This window comes from Cottoperca gobio, chromosome 9 (genome assembly GCF_900634415.1).
Source record: "Cottoperca gobio chromosome 9, fCotGob3.1, whole genome shotgun sequence".
Classification (NCBI taxonomy): domain Eukaryota; kingdom Metazoa; phylum Chordata; class Actinopteri; order Perciformes; family Bovichtidae; genus Cottoperca; species Cottoperca gobio.
Genome location: NC_041363.1, coordinates 7,324,566 through 7,343,052, shown reverse-complemented (window position 1 = coordinate 7,343,052; position 18,487 = coordinate 7,324,566). Strand labels below are relative to the sequence as shown.

Genomic DNA, 18,487 nt, shown 5'->3' with positions numbered 1-18,487 from the left:
TCAAGTACTGCTAATGTCCTTATTTGGCATAATGCTCTATGGATGTGCTTCAGGGCATTAGTTTTGCCAGATCGCATCAGTAGAACTGTAAGTTTAAGGTTGGAGACATTGATTGTAGCTGAAGCCTGAGTCCATTTATTGTCTTCATGGTATTTAGCTTAATGTCTGTCAAAGTTAAATCAGACATGATGGGGTCAAAGTAATTGTGGCCATGTAACAAGCATAATTTACTTTATTTGTATAAAACTTTAAAGATTTGGCTTGAATATAAAAGCCTTTTTTTTTAATTATCTTAAAACTAATTCTGTAAATTATTTTTCATTTGTTTCTCAGTCATGGATAAATATGTTTCTTATGATAAATGGAGTTTTTGGTGAAGAAATGTTACATCAGCTTCCAAATTAAGACAGCAATCGTTCTGACAAGCCAAATATTCACATTCATCTTCAATGTGTAATGTGCCTTGTGTTCAGTTTACACGTCATCTAGCTTTTCACAGCAGGTCTCGACTAAAACATTAGTCCACTGTGGCTCTTCTAAGTGGCTTTTTTAAAAGCAGCTGGGTCATTCTCCTTAAAATACATCCAATAACCAAAAATAACATTACACAGCAAAAGATGTCAATACTACGCCTATCAACTCGCATATATAATACATTGTGTATCTTTGTTTGTTTCCATAATCGCGTAACCTGCCAATAAATCTCTTGATTATTCGATAAAATGTCTATCACAATGACCTACCATCAGGGTACCATCTTTACGCCGCTTGTTTTGGTGCAAATATTCAGATTACTATCATATAAGATGATATGACATGCAGCAAATCCTCACAATTGAGATCAGATTTGTTTTCTTGAAAAATGACTTAAACGTAATTACTTAACGTGCATATGTCAAAAGAAAATAATTGGGCCTAATAACGGTCGCTGTTTTACTATAAAATATTTAAACAGAATGACAAAATGAACATACTAATAATGAAAATAAAAGTACACTCATTAAAACATTGTTTCTCTGCGCACAGAAGAAAGTTTTAGCCTCCCACTTGTGCATCACAGTTTAACGGTCGTTTTCCAAACCTTAGAAGATGAGTAGATCATTTACTCTGCATAGTTATAGCTAGCATAGCATAGCATAGCATAGCATAGCTAAGTTTACATACAATACTGCGCACATATAGTTTGCAGCATTTCCTGCAGACAACATAACAACCTGCTGACCCGAGTGTGACAGCACACAGTGATGACTGTTGCAGAGAACATACTGCAGATAAAGATATACCTATATGTGCTGTACCGTAATGACTTTGGTAGGATGTGTTTCTGTGACTGCGGCCACTTATTAGGATACCTTGTGAACGTTTTGCTTTTATTCAATCGGACGGATACTTGACCTCTTGTGCTTTGGATTGAATGTCTGACAGGTGTTACAATCATACACTGAGGCTGTCCATAGAAAATGTTGTTGAACGCAGCGCAACTCCACACAGACGAGCACTTCAAACAAACTACGAGTGGTTGCTTCTTTTCATATCACAGAGAATAGGAGAAATTGATTGGAACTGGGAGGCTTAGAACTGGATTTTCCTCAACCATAATATTTTTTCTTTAACAACTGCAGCTTAAATTTAGATTTTTTTTCTGGCTTTGTTTTTTATTTCTTTGTCCAAATCCTATCGAGTGGTGCTTCAGGTTTTTCCTTGAGTAAAAAGTTGATATTGTTGTGGGGAGGGAGAAAGGACTTTTTTCATGTGTGCAGGAATGTAGATTTCTTCCCCCCGTGAAATCCTAATTGTGCCTTGGAGGGCTGGTAGGGTATCTCTGCTCGGCTCAGCTCAACAGGATTTGTGTCTGTGTATGTTAGAGTATGTCTCTTAGCTTGAATGCGGATATAACCCTTTCATTGCACAAGCTGCTGATTTTTCAAATTTGCCGATAGGCTGATCCTGTGCATCCGTAGCTTTTTGTGGAAAACATTGAAAGTTTTTGTTAAGGAAGCTTCCATATTTAATTTTCTCTCCCTGAAGTATTTGATATTTGTTAAGAGTTAATGCAGATAACAAGTGGACCACTTTCTGTGGATCAACAGTATACAATAATTAAGCTCCTGAGAGTAGGTCTTGACAGTGTATGGTCAGATTGAGAATATATCTCGGGTCAAAACTACGTCTGTCCTGTGTGCTTCTTGAATTATTGCTGTGCATTTATCTATGCAAATCCAGGATAAGATCCTATCTGCCTGCAGCGACATATCCCCCTGGATTTGTTCTATGTGAGCTAGGCAGGTTATGGTTGACAGTCAAAAAGGAATTGCAATAACATATATGCGAAGATTATTGCTGTAGTCATTAATTGGTGCTTGAAAGGGGATTAGGATTACCAGTCCTATAGAAGACTCACAACACCTGTCCTTCCTCATATCTAACAATGTGACTTCAGTTTTCCTTATTTCAGTATCAGTTCAAGTTGGCAAAATAAAAAAGGCTGATTTATTCAAATGAATCATCAACGCTGGAAATGATTCAATATGTGCCACATTCAGATGGGTGATATATTATTCCCTTGGGGAGAGGCAAAGATGGAGCTGTGGAGCTGTTTTATTTGTGCTTTCTTTATCAGTGTGTCAGGCAGAGAGGCTGAGCTTGTTCTCTATGAATGGACGAGCCCTTGAACCATAAACCTGTACCTCCTCTGATAACAGTTTTTTCATTGTGATATAAGTGCCATTCTCTGTGATGTCCTCTCTGACAGCGCTAAATATATCAACATACACAAAATGATCTGTCAGACGAATTATTTTATTTCAACCAGTTCTCCAAAACTAAGGATTTTCAATGCTGCGTGCGCAGTATGTGTTTTTGAGGACATATTGTGGATTTTGTTAAGGATTCAAATCAAAGCGCTTTTGTGTTTGCATTTTTCTAAGCTTTGCTATTCATGCTCTTAATGTTTTGCCTGTAGGTGAACGTTTTGACTATTCTGTTTTGTCTTCCATACCCTGTGCTGTATACCGTTTAATGCTAATGCTAATGCTGATGCTGGGACCTCAGACTGCTCTGACGTCTGAGATTGCCACATCTTCTAAGGTGATAAGAGTGTTCCCTGAATTACTCAGAGCCCGTGTGATGACATGGCCCTGATTGTCAGACGGGTGGGCTGGTGACACTGGAACACAGACGGTGCTTGTCTGTTTGAAATATTCTGTTTCAAGCTTCCAAGCCCTGGGCAGTCCTCTCTCCCAGTCTCCCAACACCCAGCTTCGCCCACTGAAACAAGACTCTTCCATACTGGAAAAACTGGCCCTGTCAACTGGCAGTCTTGACTAGGTTCAGCCCACACGCCAAGCGCCCCCCCACCACAAATTCCACCCCTTAATAGGCACTAGAGTTTGCCACCCCATGTAGATGCCTTTTGGTCGCCATCCATGGATGGCGTCAATAGCATCTTCCTACACAACAGTGACTGAACGGAGGGCACAAGAAAATGTGGGAATAATTTACACTTTCTCACTGTACTACCATCAGAAACCATAATTAATCATGATAGAAAAAATGTGGAAGCCATCTTGGCTGGTGAGACACACAGTGCCTGTGAACAGGCCTGACACCTTTAACAGCTCTGATGGCCAAATAGGAATGAGTGTCAGAGTGCTTACAACTAAGCTCCCGTCATGGCAGCATGTATCCCATCGTCTTCAGAATTGTGTTTGCTGCATGATGGTTCTCCCATGAAGTGTAACTGTTGTAAGCCTTTCACATATTATATTATAGACAGTCCTTAAAATGTGGCAGTACGTTTCAAAACAGATGCAACAATAGTAATTATTCTCCTAATAAAACTAACAAGAATGATCATTTAGCTCATTTTCATTCTTCTCAGTCCAAATAAAAAAGATGGAACAATTGCTTTCCAAAAGAGTGAAATAGCTGCCAGAATAAAACGTAATGACTCGGATAAAGTTATTTTGCAGAACACATGTTAAATATGAGCTTTAGGTGTTAACAGCTTTCAAATCTCATGTCAACTAACTGTTTTCAGTCGCACGTACAGTCCTCTAACCAAAACATCCACTCATCCCAATATATCTTTATTATGTCCCTCTCTTTATCTCCAAAATTCCCCTTAGTACTTTTATAATCAAAATAGTTGATTTAGATTCCCAAATCCTGGTGAAGTAATTAGAATGTGCTCACCATTAACTTTTATAGGCTGCACTTGGTGGTAAAATAGCAGAACCTTGACTCGCAGTGTTTGATATGCATGACAGACTAATTATGGATATGAGTCCAGTGCTGCAATTTGACTGTGTTGTGTTCTCAGCAGCCAAACTACATGACAACAATATTTCCCTCTTGCCTCATTTAGCCTGGCTGCATGCTACTTCAGAGTACCTGTTAGTGGTAGTTACTGTGTTTGAGCATGTGCATTTGCAGAAATGCTTTCATGGCAGTGAGTAGGTGTATGTGTGTAAAGCCACCACTAGAAAGTGTTGAAAGCCTCAGCTAGCAAGATCGCATCCAGGGTGACTAATAAGCTTAACATGAGCACGGCTGTGTTCGCAAGCATGGTGCGGTGAAAGAGGTCTTCAATGTTGAGAGAAATGCAGAAATGGTTCCCTAGGCTGCTACTAATTCCTTCACCCCCCTCAAGCTCCAATCAGACTGTGAACCATCTTACTGTTAGCTATGGCTTCATAGCAGTTCCAAACTGCACCATGCAAGTACGAGGCTTTACAAGCAGACTTCAGGACAGACTGCTTTCAAACGTGTCTCAAGTTAATCAAAGAGCTGTTTATTTGTGCTTTTATTGGCCAAAATTATTGGATGTTTCAAGAATTTGCAATGTGACACACAGACCGAGACGATTTATATTGAATGTGCAAAATCCATAAGCTATATCAAAATGTTGCTGTGTCTCATTTTACCTTTTTATGTGTCAATTTGAATTAAAATGTAGAATTTTAATCCACGTTTTTATGTTTAAACAGAAAAAGTGTTTATGTGGTTATGTAATTATGTAAACTTGTGTTTTTTTTATATTCTGCTGTGATCCATTTGAACCACTGCCTCCTCATGCTGCAGCTCACTCCTCTGTTTGGCTACCTAGCAGGGATCTAGTAGCTGTGTTGTCTTTGGGCCTAGATTATGCGTTTGTATCCACATGTGACTTTCCTTTGACCATGTGGCTCCTCAAAGTGTGGATTTATAAGCCACTTCACACTCCACTCCTGTGTGGGAGGGAGGCTGAGTTAAAAATAGGCAGGTTTGGAGGTAGTGAGCAGCGCGCACTGTGTGAGGCGCTTAAGAACACACTGAGAAGAATTGGCATTCTCTTTGCATATCATTTATATGTGTCAATAATCAATGTGTTAAACCAGTAACTGTCGTTGTTACTGGCTCTTGTGAAATTCCCCAAGTCATCTTGTATAATAGTCTCAGAAGCATCAATAGCACTCAAGTTGCACCAAAGTGGCAAGAAGCACTGAAATGATATGTTATGGAGTTTGATAATAAATGTCAAGTTCTCTGCTGATTTAGAAAATCAAAGATGGGGGTGAGAGATAATTCAATGTAATCGAATATCGAGATATTATAATACAGAATTACGTTGTCTTAACTCCCGCTTCATAAAAAATCAAGCTCAGTTAAATCAAACTATCATCTTTGTCTGATAACTGTGTTTGTGTGCAATGTGCATTACAGCATAATCTGTGTATAGCTGGAAATATATACATTTGTGTGTGTGTGTGTGTGTGTGTGTGTGTGTGTGTGTGTGTGTGTGTGTGTGTGTTGTGTGTGTGTGTGTGTGAATGCACAGTGCGTTTCCATAATATCTACTTTCATATACGATCTTTAAGGGACATCCCAGCGATTCAGTGTTGCACTTTACATAAAGTTGAGGAGGTTGTTCCCTACTGTTATCGTTTTCACCGGTAAAGTAAGTGCTACGTTTTTGTACCACACACAAGTGTCAGGAAGGCGGTCGTGCTGGATGCTGGGCCTACAACGTGCAGGACTGTGACCCTGGAGACTTTGTATCTTGAGTGCCTTGTGTGGTTCGGTTCAGGCAACAAAAACTCTTTGATCAAAGTTAGCTTAGTGAAAGTTTCAGGTAAATGTCACTTGATTTTCTTTAATATTCAACCAAGACCTTGAACTTTCCATAAACTTAACCAAGTGCTTTGTGTGCCTGGAAAGTCAACAGTGCAGCATTGAAAAAAAACTTTTAATTTGTTTTATAAAGGAAATGCATTTAAAGTGTTTGTTAGACCTCAAGGAGACACACTCATGCTTTAGATGCTACAAGCAGATGTTGTATTGCAAGAGCAGATATTAGTAGTAACACAAATGTTGGCTGTGAATACAAACTTTGGAAACTACACTTCCTAATGACTAGTAAACTGACTTTAACATATACAATTGGTGGAGCATCATCTCCCATTGCATTGTGGGTATCTGAGAACTGCAGTCTAAGGCTAGGTATGAGTGGTCATGTGTATATTTGATACAGGTATAAAAAGCCTACCTGCTGTCCTCCTTTTTAAATCAGTTTTAGCTATCCAAGCTGGATTATGCCTCCGTACTCATAACAAGACCTTTTTAACAATAAGAATAATAAAATATATAGTTTGACTATCGAATAAGATTCCCCAAAATTCAGTTTTATCCTCACCCAATTCCCTTGTGGCAGATTACCCATCTGCCCTTTGTGACTGTCTATGAAAGAGGTTTTATAATGATGCTTGCCTTGAGGAACAACGAGGTTTCAAAGCTTCCGCAGATGAGAGGTGAGAGGCGACTATTATTAATGACCAACGAGGACCTCTTCACCTGAAAGGATGGTGACCTCTAGGTGAGTGCCTCAGCCCCCCTTCTATCTCCATCTCATTTTTGGGTCCTCGGCCCCCCACTCTCCAGTCAGGATTCAATTACTGCTGCCTGGCTGACCTTTGACCTCCTCTCCAGCAGGATGAACCTCCTCTTCTGACGCTGACAGTAGTAGCACTGTACCCTTCCCCATGACTTTCTCTTCTTCCCCTCTCACTGATATCCTGCCTCAGAAATGAGACTTACTTTGTCTATAGAATAAAAGTCCACACAGTTTACCTCTATACATTTACTTGATACTATATTACATATTCAGTTTATTTTCAAAACTTTTTAAGATACTGTTTGACTGCAAACACGAGGAAATTTGTAGTTTCATCATCTGAAAAATGAACTTCTACAGTTGTGTTTTAAGAGTTTCTATTTTTCTGTATTTACAGATCGATCTTTCAACCTTGTTCTAATCTGCAGTCGATGGTTGTTAAGCCATGGCTGTGTCTTAATCACAACACAGATACCTGTTAATTACCAAACGAGTTCAAGTATTTTTGCTACTTAAACAGGGATTTTAGATCGATGCGTTGCTTTGCCCCGGGTCGAGCGGTGAGCGCAGTTGACCATTTAATGCAACGCTGTGGGTTCTGTGTGCAGAGGCTGAAGGAGATGAAGAACGGGGAGGATAAAGCAATGGGTATATTAATAGGCAGCTGCACGGATGACACTGTTTGCTATTGGGTCAGGGATAAAGCATGAACTTGTAAACTCACAGAGGGGCCTCTCCTCCCGCCCTCCCTCTCGCTAACTCACTCTCGCCCTTCGTGGTGTCATCAGTTAGCAGAGCCGGGCTCGATAGCCCAGGCAGCTCTACGAAAGCAGCGATTAGACATCTCTCTGATTCTCATCCCCAGCAGAGTTCACTCAAAGGTAAGCCAGTAGTTTACACCCTCAGAGACACTGGTATTCTTCTGCCTTTGTTCTTCGCCGTCTTCTGTTTTGCAAATAGTGTATCTACTCGATGCTATTGGCATGGAGTGGGAGTTTCATGTCAGGTCTTGAAAATACAACAGTATAAAAATGTATTTAATAAAACTACACCTGTATTTTTATGATATATAATCATGAACATTCAGTAAGTGACCCCCCCCTACCCTCAAACTCTATAGATGTCACCTCTCGTTCCCCTTTCTTCACGACCACTGACCAGTAGTCGTGACAGAGACGCCCAGTCAGCTGCAGGGTTTATTCCAGCCGCCTGGCGTCTGAAGTGTGGTCCCATTGGGCCATTTTGCTGTGATCATAGCAGGCAGAGGGAGGTTAATCCCAAGAGAATGCAGGCTCAATCTCCCCCCCCACCTCCAGCCTACACCCTACACCCAGGAACCTCCTGTATAATGGCTCGATGGAGCTCTGTGGTCTGTGGCCGACAGCTACACATAGACCTCGGAGCTCCTTCAGATACCATTACAGAGCATAACAGAGTGGGCAGCTGACCTCTCATCTCTTTTACTATAATGTAAATGAACTAGATAAAGATAAAACACAGGGACATTAAAATAATTGGAATTTTTACTAATTTACATTGTGTGTGCTCCAAAATATAGAAAATATCATGTCATCAGTCAGAGATTTGAATAGCTGCAGTGTTAAAGCAAATCTACATTTCAAATGATCATCACGGCTCAAATGTTACATTTCCTCATTAGTATTAGTGGTTAATACTGAAAACATATTTTTGGAAAATGTGTTCTTTCCAGTATCCAGTTTTGATATACATTTAGTTTGTTCGAGCCCTCGTAAATTATTTCAAATGGCAGAATATGCATCTGTTTTTCCCTTGAGTCTTTCACACATATCTGTGCTCAATTAATGTGGATTTTGACAGATGGAGAGAAAAACTGTCCTTGTAAGAGAGAAGGGTACATGCCACAATGTGTGAAGTGCAAGCATGGAGGGAGCCTCTTGTATTATTTGCTGCCTGTGCCAGCTGGACCAGCCAGATTCTTACAGGTAGAAATTCAAGCACACAATGTGCGCATATATCATTGAAATTCGGGGGGCCACCATAAATAGACTGTGTTTTTGTTGTTACACTTGGAAATTAATGTGAAATGTTCTTAATTTTGTTCTAAATTTGGCTTTGGGGAAAGTAAGCCTGTCCTATACAGTTTATCTCCATCCATGGTAACTTTCGTGAAATATCCAATGAAGTGCTATTTCTTTCAATGATAATTGTGACTGGAGGTCATTTTTAATTTAAATGCTTGAATTACCTTTGTGTGTGTGTGTGTGTGTGTGTGTGTGTGTGTGTGTGTGTGAGTGCTATTTCTGAATGCATCAGGGTCTGACTTAAGGGTCTGAAATATTAGTGTAACTACATTATCACAGTGTTTTTGCCTGGTAGCAAACATGTACAAATGAGGATTACAACTCTTGAGAAGGCAACAGGTCATGGTTGGTAAGCTGCCCGGGGGGGTCACTGATATAGAGTCACTTTTGACAGGCTGTGGAGGAGGCTCTATTGTTACTGGTGTGTCTGGATGTTACCTGCAGGCACTATCGCTGAGACTACAGTATTATCCTATTATTAGGCTTAGTTGTTTACGCTTATTACCGCTTGTCAGGTAGGCAGAGAATCCTTCTGAAAATGAGCATCTGCAGAAAAATACATGACTACTTCTTTATCTCATTCAAGAACATCGGCTTACGATAATTTTCAGAGGCCTTTAAGAATGTCTTGATAAGACACAACAAACACAAGGTTTATGTTTACATGCGAGCATTTGATGCTATGAAATGTTTTACTAAACCACAGACAGCGTTGTTTGGCAGTCAGCGTAAGAGTGTAAGAAACGCTGCGTCTGTTTTTATATGTATTAAAACTGATACCATTATGGTCTTGATTCAGTTGAAAGTACATATACAGTAAGAGGACATTGTGGATTGAAACAGCCTCGATTAATGTCTCTGTTTGTAGAAGAAGTGAACAAAATAAAAAAAGCCCATCATATGGTCTGGCAGATTTTGGGCACAGTACCAGAGATGACAAATGTGCTCTCGCAATAATTCAATCTGCTCTCATAATTCTCTAACTTTTAGGGACAGACAGAATGAAGATTTTCCGGCAGTTAAGCCGCCAATTCAACGTCCAATAACTGTGATTGAGTGTTAGTTTAGATGCTTTTTTCTCTCACTTTATCTATTGACAGATTGAGGGGTACAAAGATACTGAGTAAGTGGCAGAAAGTTACTGCGAATATGTTAACAAGAGGATTTGGTATCTGATCCAAAATGTTGTCATTTTATTGATGTCACAGTAATTATATTAAGTTTAAGGAATAACAGAGAAAGAGACAGAGCTGTACTTTTGCTATAGGAATGAGCGTACTGCAATTGGTAATAAGCGTCGCTACACAACATATTCTCATGTGTATTGTCGGCTTTTTACAACCGTTTTATTTCATGCCTTTTGCCTATCTCATGTCATTTCTTTCTTTCTAAGCAACATTTTAGCCTTGACAGCTGAAGTAAGTCAGTGTTAATATTATGCGTCAAGGCAAATCCACTCATCTGGTATGAACTGTGTTTGTCAGGTTTGTGTACTTAGTCGACTACGTACATTTTTCTTTATATATATATATATATATATATATATATGATAAGATAATGAATTGAATAAAATTCACACTTTGCAGCATTTTAGGTACAATAAGTAAACCTAAGAAAGTAACATTGAAGCATCTGTTTTGAAGTTAAACTAAGTGTTGTTAGCTGCAGAGATGGCTGTCGAGCCTTAGGCAATGTGATGCACAAATGGCTGCATTTAGAAAGCGAAAGGGATCAGGTACCGCTGTTACTGGAACTGCCTCTGGGCCAATCTCAGTGTGTGTGGCACTATAGTAAAGCACTTTGTCTGTATTAAAAAATAATAATATATATATATATCTCCTTCTGTTTGCAGAATAAGATGTATGTTCTGGTGATGGTTGATGCTGATGCTCCGTGCCGCGCCAAACCAACATTTGCTTACTGGAGGCACTGGCTGGTCGTGAACGTACAGGTACAGTAAGTCATGAGCCTTGTGTTGGTGATGGTGATGGTGACACGGACGGCATTTGTGATTGGATTAGGAGCTCGTATGGTACAAATTTATGAAGTAGCGTTTGGATTTTTCTTCTCTTGAAAATTGTGCATTTTCATTATCTCGGGGTCTCACTTGGCATGTCTTGTGTTTACATCTGCACTGGGGCCGATCGCAAGGCTGAAAAATTATGAATGGTTTTTAAGCCTAACTTGGTGAAAAAAGGATGCCAAGTTCAAAAAATGTTAATTTTTCATATCATGTATCTTGTGCAATAAATGCCTGTGACAAAAGTGTGGGAGTAAGTCTTTCTAAATGGCTGTGAAAGTTTGCAAGGCCCTGTCAGCAGCAATTTCCCTCTGCTGCAGAGAGCCTGGGACGTGTCAATGCAGGCGTGTGAGACTGAGATTGAGGAGAGCAGCATGCGAGGCGCACACTCTTTCTCCCATAGAGCTCTAGTCCCTCAGCTCCCCCTCCAGTGGAGAGATCTTGGCAGAGTGTCCTCCCTTCATCTGTTCCCCCAGGCAGAGCAGCTCCCCCAATGATCCACACTTCTCCATATTTTACACCCCCGAAATGGGCACCGCTCCGATCCCCTTATTTCTCTTCATATTTCACTCCTTTTTATCCATTCGTTTGTGTGTTTTCACATTCTTGCATTCTAACGCCAAATGCGTGTTGAGTTGTTGATTGCCTCAAATATTTGGAGGTTTGCAGACATTTTATAATCCCGCGGGAATCGGGAGATCAACCCAGTAGATTAAGACTAGTGGTCTGAAAAACAACCACACAAAGACGCTTCAGTGATGTATCACTGCTCCCGTTTCGTTTCATAAGGCGTAGTTGTACATTAAAGTAAATGCCACATTGATCCAAATGTGATGTATCTGGGATATATATTTTAGTAAACCTTTCAATGGGTATAGATTCAGAATGTTGTGATTCAGCTCATCAGTGCTGCTTTAGAGATCATTTATGCAACCACATCCCTGCTTGCCTGTAAGAATATTTACCTCATATCACTTGCATACATCAATGATATACAAAAAAAAAAACAAGTCAGAGTGGCCAACTGTGAATAAACAAATGTCTTTCAAGTGCTCAGACAGACCACATTCTCTCTAGCAATTCAATTTCCTGTCACTTGTGTGGGTGTTGACCTGCGTTGCCCATGTAGCGATTGGCCAATGTGACGCGATGTTTTTCTGATTGTGGCTGGTGGTTGGTCAGAAGGGTTAATGAGCCTTTTGAGTGAAGCCAACCTGTAGTGGGAGGTGTTTAATTGACCAGGGTGGCTCTGTGACATCCCACAACCTCAGTTTAGTTTTTTCGAGTGTCGATGTGAATGTATTGGGTTTTGTTTCAGGGCAGTTGTGATTTTGACAGCAATCTAGATCAATTTATGAATTAATCCACATATAATTCAACATAAAAAAAGACTAGACTAGTGCGCAAATATGATTGAGAACTACTTCATTTGTTCTCTGTAATTTAGTTTCTTCTGGATATGAAGTGAAGCGCTGTGAAGTGCTGCACAATAACATGTTTGGCATTTAAATGGATATTTCCGGGAATGTGTTAAAGGTGGTTGTTTTGTAAAGCAAAGAAGTTTCTTCAGCTACAGTCAGGGGTCATGCACACAAATGTCAAACGGATCAGTGTTTTGATCCTCACGCGTCAAACAGCACAAGCTGCAGCAGCCATATTCATTTCATATATATTCATTAGTCCAAGGTCATGCAGTATTGCCCTAGTTCGTAGATGTTTCTATAATTAGTGTGTATTGTTTACCCGTAGCTAAGAAGGTAAAAGATTTCCTTAATTCTGCAGAGGTCAAGCTGGACTGAGCCACAAAAACCACAGATTTACTCTGATTCTTCAGCAGAGGTCTCATTAGAAAAGCGATGGCAACAGAACAAGGACACACTGGACTACCCCGTGTATTATAGACTCATCACTCACCTTGCTTTGAGCTGAATTATGTAGCTGGCGCTTCACTTATCAAAACATGTGCTGAGGATCTCCTCACTATGTGTCAGCCATGCCAAAACCCTCTCTAAACACAGAGAGAGGTGTTTGAGAGCCTGGTTTTTGTTGCCACACACTGTGCAGTGTCTCACTTACTTGAAGTATTCATCCACAACTGCAGTGTGAAGCACAATTTAGCATTAGCTATAGTAACGAGCATGTTTATTGGTCTTCGTGAACAGAAAGGGCTTTATTTGTTACACTTGCAACACTTTTCTAAACAAATTGCTTAATTTCTGGTGAGTTTTTCTGGAATGATGATTCTAAAAGGTAGAATTTTGTATTAGGAAGAGAACATGTTTATATAAGTATTTATGGTCGTGTATGACAAACCGGCCTTAACAAAGCAGAGAGCAACTAGAGAAAAGCTAAAGTAAGGAAAAAGGCTTTAAGGTCTTCAGGCTAACTGCATACAGAGGATGTAATGCCTTCATTTTATGTCATTTTAAATGCAATACTTTGCAACAATAAATCATTGACATGGATGAGATTACTTATCGTATGCAAAGCTTTAAAAAATGATATAGTAATATAGCAACAGTCACTACAAAAGGCCTCTAAATTCCCTCGATTGGACAAAGAGAAAAAACACAGATGAAGTTTGGTGTTTTTTCAACTCGAGGCGTTCAGGGCGCTTCTAAAAAAGCGCGGAAAAAGCAAACAAAACTCTTCACTATCGTGAACAAAATTGACAAAAAGCCGCCCCAAGCTGCTGAAACGCGCTCTGTCTGGTCTGGGACTAAAGTCAAAATTAAGTAAATGTAGCTTTAGCCATGGTTAGCTGTAAATATCTCACCAGCAAGCTTTAACTGCTTTTGGCTTTCTTGTTTGCTTACAGTTGGTTTTTAGCTGTTTTCTTGGAAAATAATATATGTTTCACCACTGCATCAGTACTTTTTGACGCCTGTGTGACCCGGGCACTTGGTACAATACCTACATAACATAACTAACTTACTAACTATATCTGTGTACTTAAGTTCATCTGTGTAAGCATCACCACAAATTAAAAAATATGCACAATAACCGCCCAACTAGACGTGTAAAACAGTCCCATTTTAATGTTTATGTTCGGAGTCAAATCTTTTATTCAACTGGCTGTGTCGTTTATCACATCATTGCTTTCGACTGCCAAGAATAATTTACTCCAGCAGTTAAGTGTAAACTGTGTGGCTAGGTGTCTCATTTTCTCCCACCAGCTGTCCAGTTTCATTTAGAACTCACATTATTAGATGCTGTATGTGCATTTTCATCACAACTGCACATTTTCAGTGACCCCTCAAGCTCCAGAAACCGTCATTTAGAATCTTCTGCAACACACTCTGTGTTTTACATCAATTTTGGACAATTACCAAAATAACCATCAACAGATTGTTGTCTAGCTCTCGAAGTCGAATTCCAGATTGTGAGCGTCTCCCTCTCTCTGCTCTCCCAGAGTCTAAATCAATGCAGATGTTCCGGTATGGTCTCGCAGCGATAATTACTGTAACAAGCAAATCATTAGTATCTGAATAGAGGCAGCTTATATAAATACAGCACTGGGTCTTACTTTTACTTGTTAATACTTATTCCCTCATTATAGTTTTGGCGGTTTGTGAGTCGACATGATGCAATATGAACTTGCAAGAAGAGTGCCCCAGCTAAAGCTCTTTGCTGCTCTGAGTAAAGCCAAGGTGTTCGTTATCGCTGTAAAATCCCATTTAAATAGTGATGTGTAGCCTTAGGTTTATTATGGATTTGTTTCTTACTTTTTATGATGTATGAAGTTCCTCTGCTGAGGGTTTATCTCCATGAAAGTTTCTTTGCCTCAAATGATTTTATTTGTAAAATGTTTATATGTATGTGTACATAGTATGTACACATACAGTATATCCACCAGAAGCATCAAAGTAAAGGTTTGATTGGAGCTTTGCTCAATTATTTCCCTATTCAGTCCGAACGGTTCTTCATTTCCAGATTCGCTTTAATAAAGTCTTTGGATTGGAAGCCATCGTGTTTGTTAACTTCCTCTCCCTGGCTAATCGAAGGCCAGTTGGACAGCTCAGCACACCGTGTGCTGTGCTCATTATTATGATGCATAAGGGATAAGCATGCTTTAACATCCATCTCTGTTGTAGCAGCTCCCAAAGGGGGGGACATAGCCTGTGTTCTGCTGCTGGTTAGGCAAATACAAACAGTGAAGTATTGTGACTGTATCAGACCAGCTGGCTTTGTGTTTGTGAATTCAGCGGCCTGCAGAGATCGTCTGCTCCACACCTCAAGATGTCCTGCAAACTATTAGGCGTGTAACCCTTTATTGAATTTCTATTCAATGTTTTTCCCTGAAAAAGGATAAAAGGATATTGTTTTGTCTCTTTTGTTAACATTTATATATTTTTGGGAACAACAATCGTTCATGTCACAGAGTGAATAAGCTGTATCAGGTTGCTCAGACATTATTCATTAGTTTGGGTCTTTTCAGGAGATGTTTTCATAATTTCAGTAATTAAAAGATCAACACTCAGCTTATCTTTGAAAAGTGCAACCAGGACAGTACTATAGTCAAGTGTGTCACATCCCCTTTGTCTTCTTACAGTAGCATTCCTGTAAACACTGGAGTATATGACTTACTGATACTACCGAGTTCTCAAATATCATTTCTAACCTCTACAAAAGTCTAAGAGTTTGTTTTAGGAAAATACCTATCCAACATTTCAAATAAACATACACAATTGCATTGTTCTTTATCCTGTAATTATCCTACTGTGGCATGTTATGATTTAAGCGTTTCTTTTTTGACAGACAGCTGCCCCCCATATGGAAGCCAAAAACAATTTCCCAAAGGCCAGACGAACCATAGCTAGCTTCATTGTGAGAACAAAGAACCATTGGTATTATTCATAATTAAACTCTTATTGTGTACTCTGCTGAATATTTCCATTCTTCTGCCTCTCTCCTGCTCACTCTCGTTTCCCCTCTCCGTACTTTGCACCTCGTGCTGGGAACATCTGTCTGGCGTCAGAGTGGAGCCTGGCTGTGCAGATTGGAGCAGGTAGAGGAGCACATTGTAGCCCAGCTAATGATGAGAGTGTCTGCCCTCTCTCTTGGAGGAGACGCAAGCTGCTGCTTCACGCTCGCTCACTCCACTCATACGCCCAGGGAAACAGATTTCCAAACATATGCAGTATGTTTTTAATCCAGTTGAGCACTTCATTTCCCAGCAAACACAAATAACCTTACGGGACATCCATATCTTATGACAAGGGGGTGGGCGCAAAGGAATTGAACAATTTTCCTTTTTAATGTGATTTTTTTTTTCCTCCAAAGTTGCTAAACATGCTCATAACCCCGGTTAACAGTTTGCTTGTTTATGGTTTCACAAACTTTTACACAGACGTGCCTCCTGGCTCCAAGTCATATGAAGCAACTTTATCCAATCTCCACTCCACTCGGTGCACCAGTTGTCATCTTTTGTTTAAACTTAAGCTTGAACACATGTTCTTTGTGTGCTGTGCCTTAAATAATTTGAACAGATTGTCGTCAGTAATGTATATGTGAGAAGTAAGTAAACTAAGTACGTGATTAAGAGTTTTAGTAAATTGCCAAGAAAGTTCAATATAAGCTTGTATTTTGGATATTTGGATTTTATTTTGCAGTATTTGACCCTGATAAAGTTTACATGCGGGTCATTCATTTTTTTTTTCATTAACAATCCGAAATCTCCCTCGGTACAAGTCAACAATAGCCCTTAACATGGAAGCTCAGCTGGAGGTGCTTAACATTTAGAGCGGTGCTCATCCTGCTGTCAGCTACAGCCAGACAAATGTCAGAGGTGGTACTACATGGAGTTCAGCTTGTGGAAGTCATTCCCTCACTAAAGCTCATCAAACTCTCCTCACAGCCTCTCAGCTTCGTTAGGATTCTAGTGTTTGTTAGTTTTGGCTTCTCTTATTTATTTATTCAATCTTTTTTTTTTGTTTCTAGCGTTTTGAACTTTTCTAAGGTTGTACACTGTCATGTGTGTGTGTCTGTATGTGTGGGCTGTCTGCCAACCCTGTCTCCTAAAATTATGTTCCCATACAGCTAAACTGCATTCCCAATTATGTTTAGAGGGTGATGATTTTCTCCTGGATTATGGTTGCCATTTTTAACTTGTGGTAAAGTTGATTTGAAAAAAACAAGGCAACAAGATTTAGGCAACAACACTAACTGGGTTATGTTAAATGTTAAGTAAATAAAAATCATTGTTGAGCTTAAAGTAAGTACATTTGATACGTAGTTTAAGTTACGTAAGTATGTTAAAATACGTCAACATTGACTTTTCGGGGCACAAACGGCGGCCTTCTTGGTGAAAGTTCTGTATTTGACCTTTGCATCCATCCAGACCCAACCTCCTCCCTACGCCAAAAAGAAACATACTCTGGGACAAAATCCATTTTCCTCAAAACCTAACTGACAAAGCAGTTTCGTTGTCGCAAAACGTTATTTTTAGGAGACCATGTCTATGTCTATGGATTTGTGTGCATGTGTGACTTTTTTTTAAAGCCCAATAGAACCAGAACCGGTTATTGTGAGGAGACATGCCCACTTTGTTCCTGAACTTGCTGTCACCGTGACTGTGTCCCTGTCGCTCTGCTACATCTGGACACCTCTTGGTGTTGTGTACAAACAGCCTGTAATGATTCCATCTAACTAACTATACTTACTTGCAGCTTATTAACAAGCAGGCTCTTCTTCAGTGTGGGCTGCTGCTCTCACTGTTCTCCGCCACCTAAAGGGAGAATTACATAAGAATCCTCCGCTCAATTGTCAGCTCCATCCCCCGTCCACATACAACAAACGCACACACACACACACGCACACACACACGATACTGTAGCTGATAACCTACCAAGCCTCTTGCTATCTCTATAACAACTGACCTTCCTGCTGTGGTTGCCTTGGTGAGATGATTGAGGAGGTTTCACTGCATGAAGAACGTGAGCTGCTATGAAGCTGTGAATGCTGTTTGGATAGCGAGGGAATAATCATCCATAAATTATAGTTTTCATATGTTGCTTAATAGTTTTTTTTAAAGAAAACTAAAGTCCTGTTGCTTTTAACACATGAATTTAGTTTCTTTCTCAGGGAGAAAGAAATTCTTTCTCTTATAGATTATTTTTATTTAGGGAAGTAGGCCTACTGCGTGTCAGTGTGTTACATTAATGTGTACCTTGCACATTGTCCTGGATTTATCACGATTAGTCTCCAAAAAAACAAGGACAACCTGGAAAGCCCCCTTTGATCCAGTCTGTCACACTATAGCCTAGTAGGGAAAAAAAGAACAGATTGGACCTTCTCCATGCAAATGCAGTTTAAAACCAGTAGCTCTGCACACATAAAGGCGCTTCTTTTAATATGTGCCCCCTTTCTTCACACCCACGACCATTGTGTATAAAATCCTGTTTTTCCTGAAAAGATTTCTAGTCGCAGCCGCAGACAATGTTCCCCCACACAAGCTGTCGTCTTTGTCATACCCCCCCCCCCCCCTGCTCACCCTCCACTTCAGTCAGTAAAGCAGGATCTTTGGCAGCCGGC

The 18,487-nt window shown here is 39.9% G+C and overlaps 1 protein-coding gene across 2 annotated transcripts in view; it reads left to right on the top strand.

The window, feature by feature from the left end:
- The window catches only part of pebp4 (phosphatidylethanolamine binding protein 4), a 50,481-nt gene that overhangs the window by 11,074 nt on the left and 20,920 nt on the right, over window positions 1-18,487 (top strand). The window contains exon 4 of one of the 2 annotated variants that reach the window (XM_029440242.1): window positions 10,787-10,885. The exons of the other annotated variant lie outside the window; for it this stretch is intronic. Coding sequence (XP_029296102.1) covers window positions 10,787-10,885 — 99 coding nt within the window. The remainder of the gene's footprint in view (window positions 1-10,786; window positions 10,886-18,487) is intronic. 2 annotated transcript variants of the gene reach the window in all.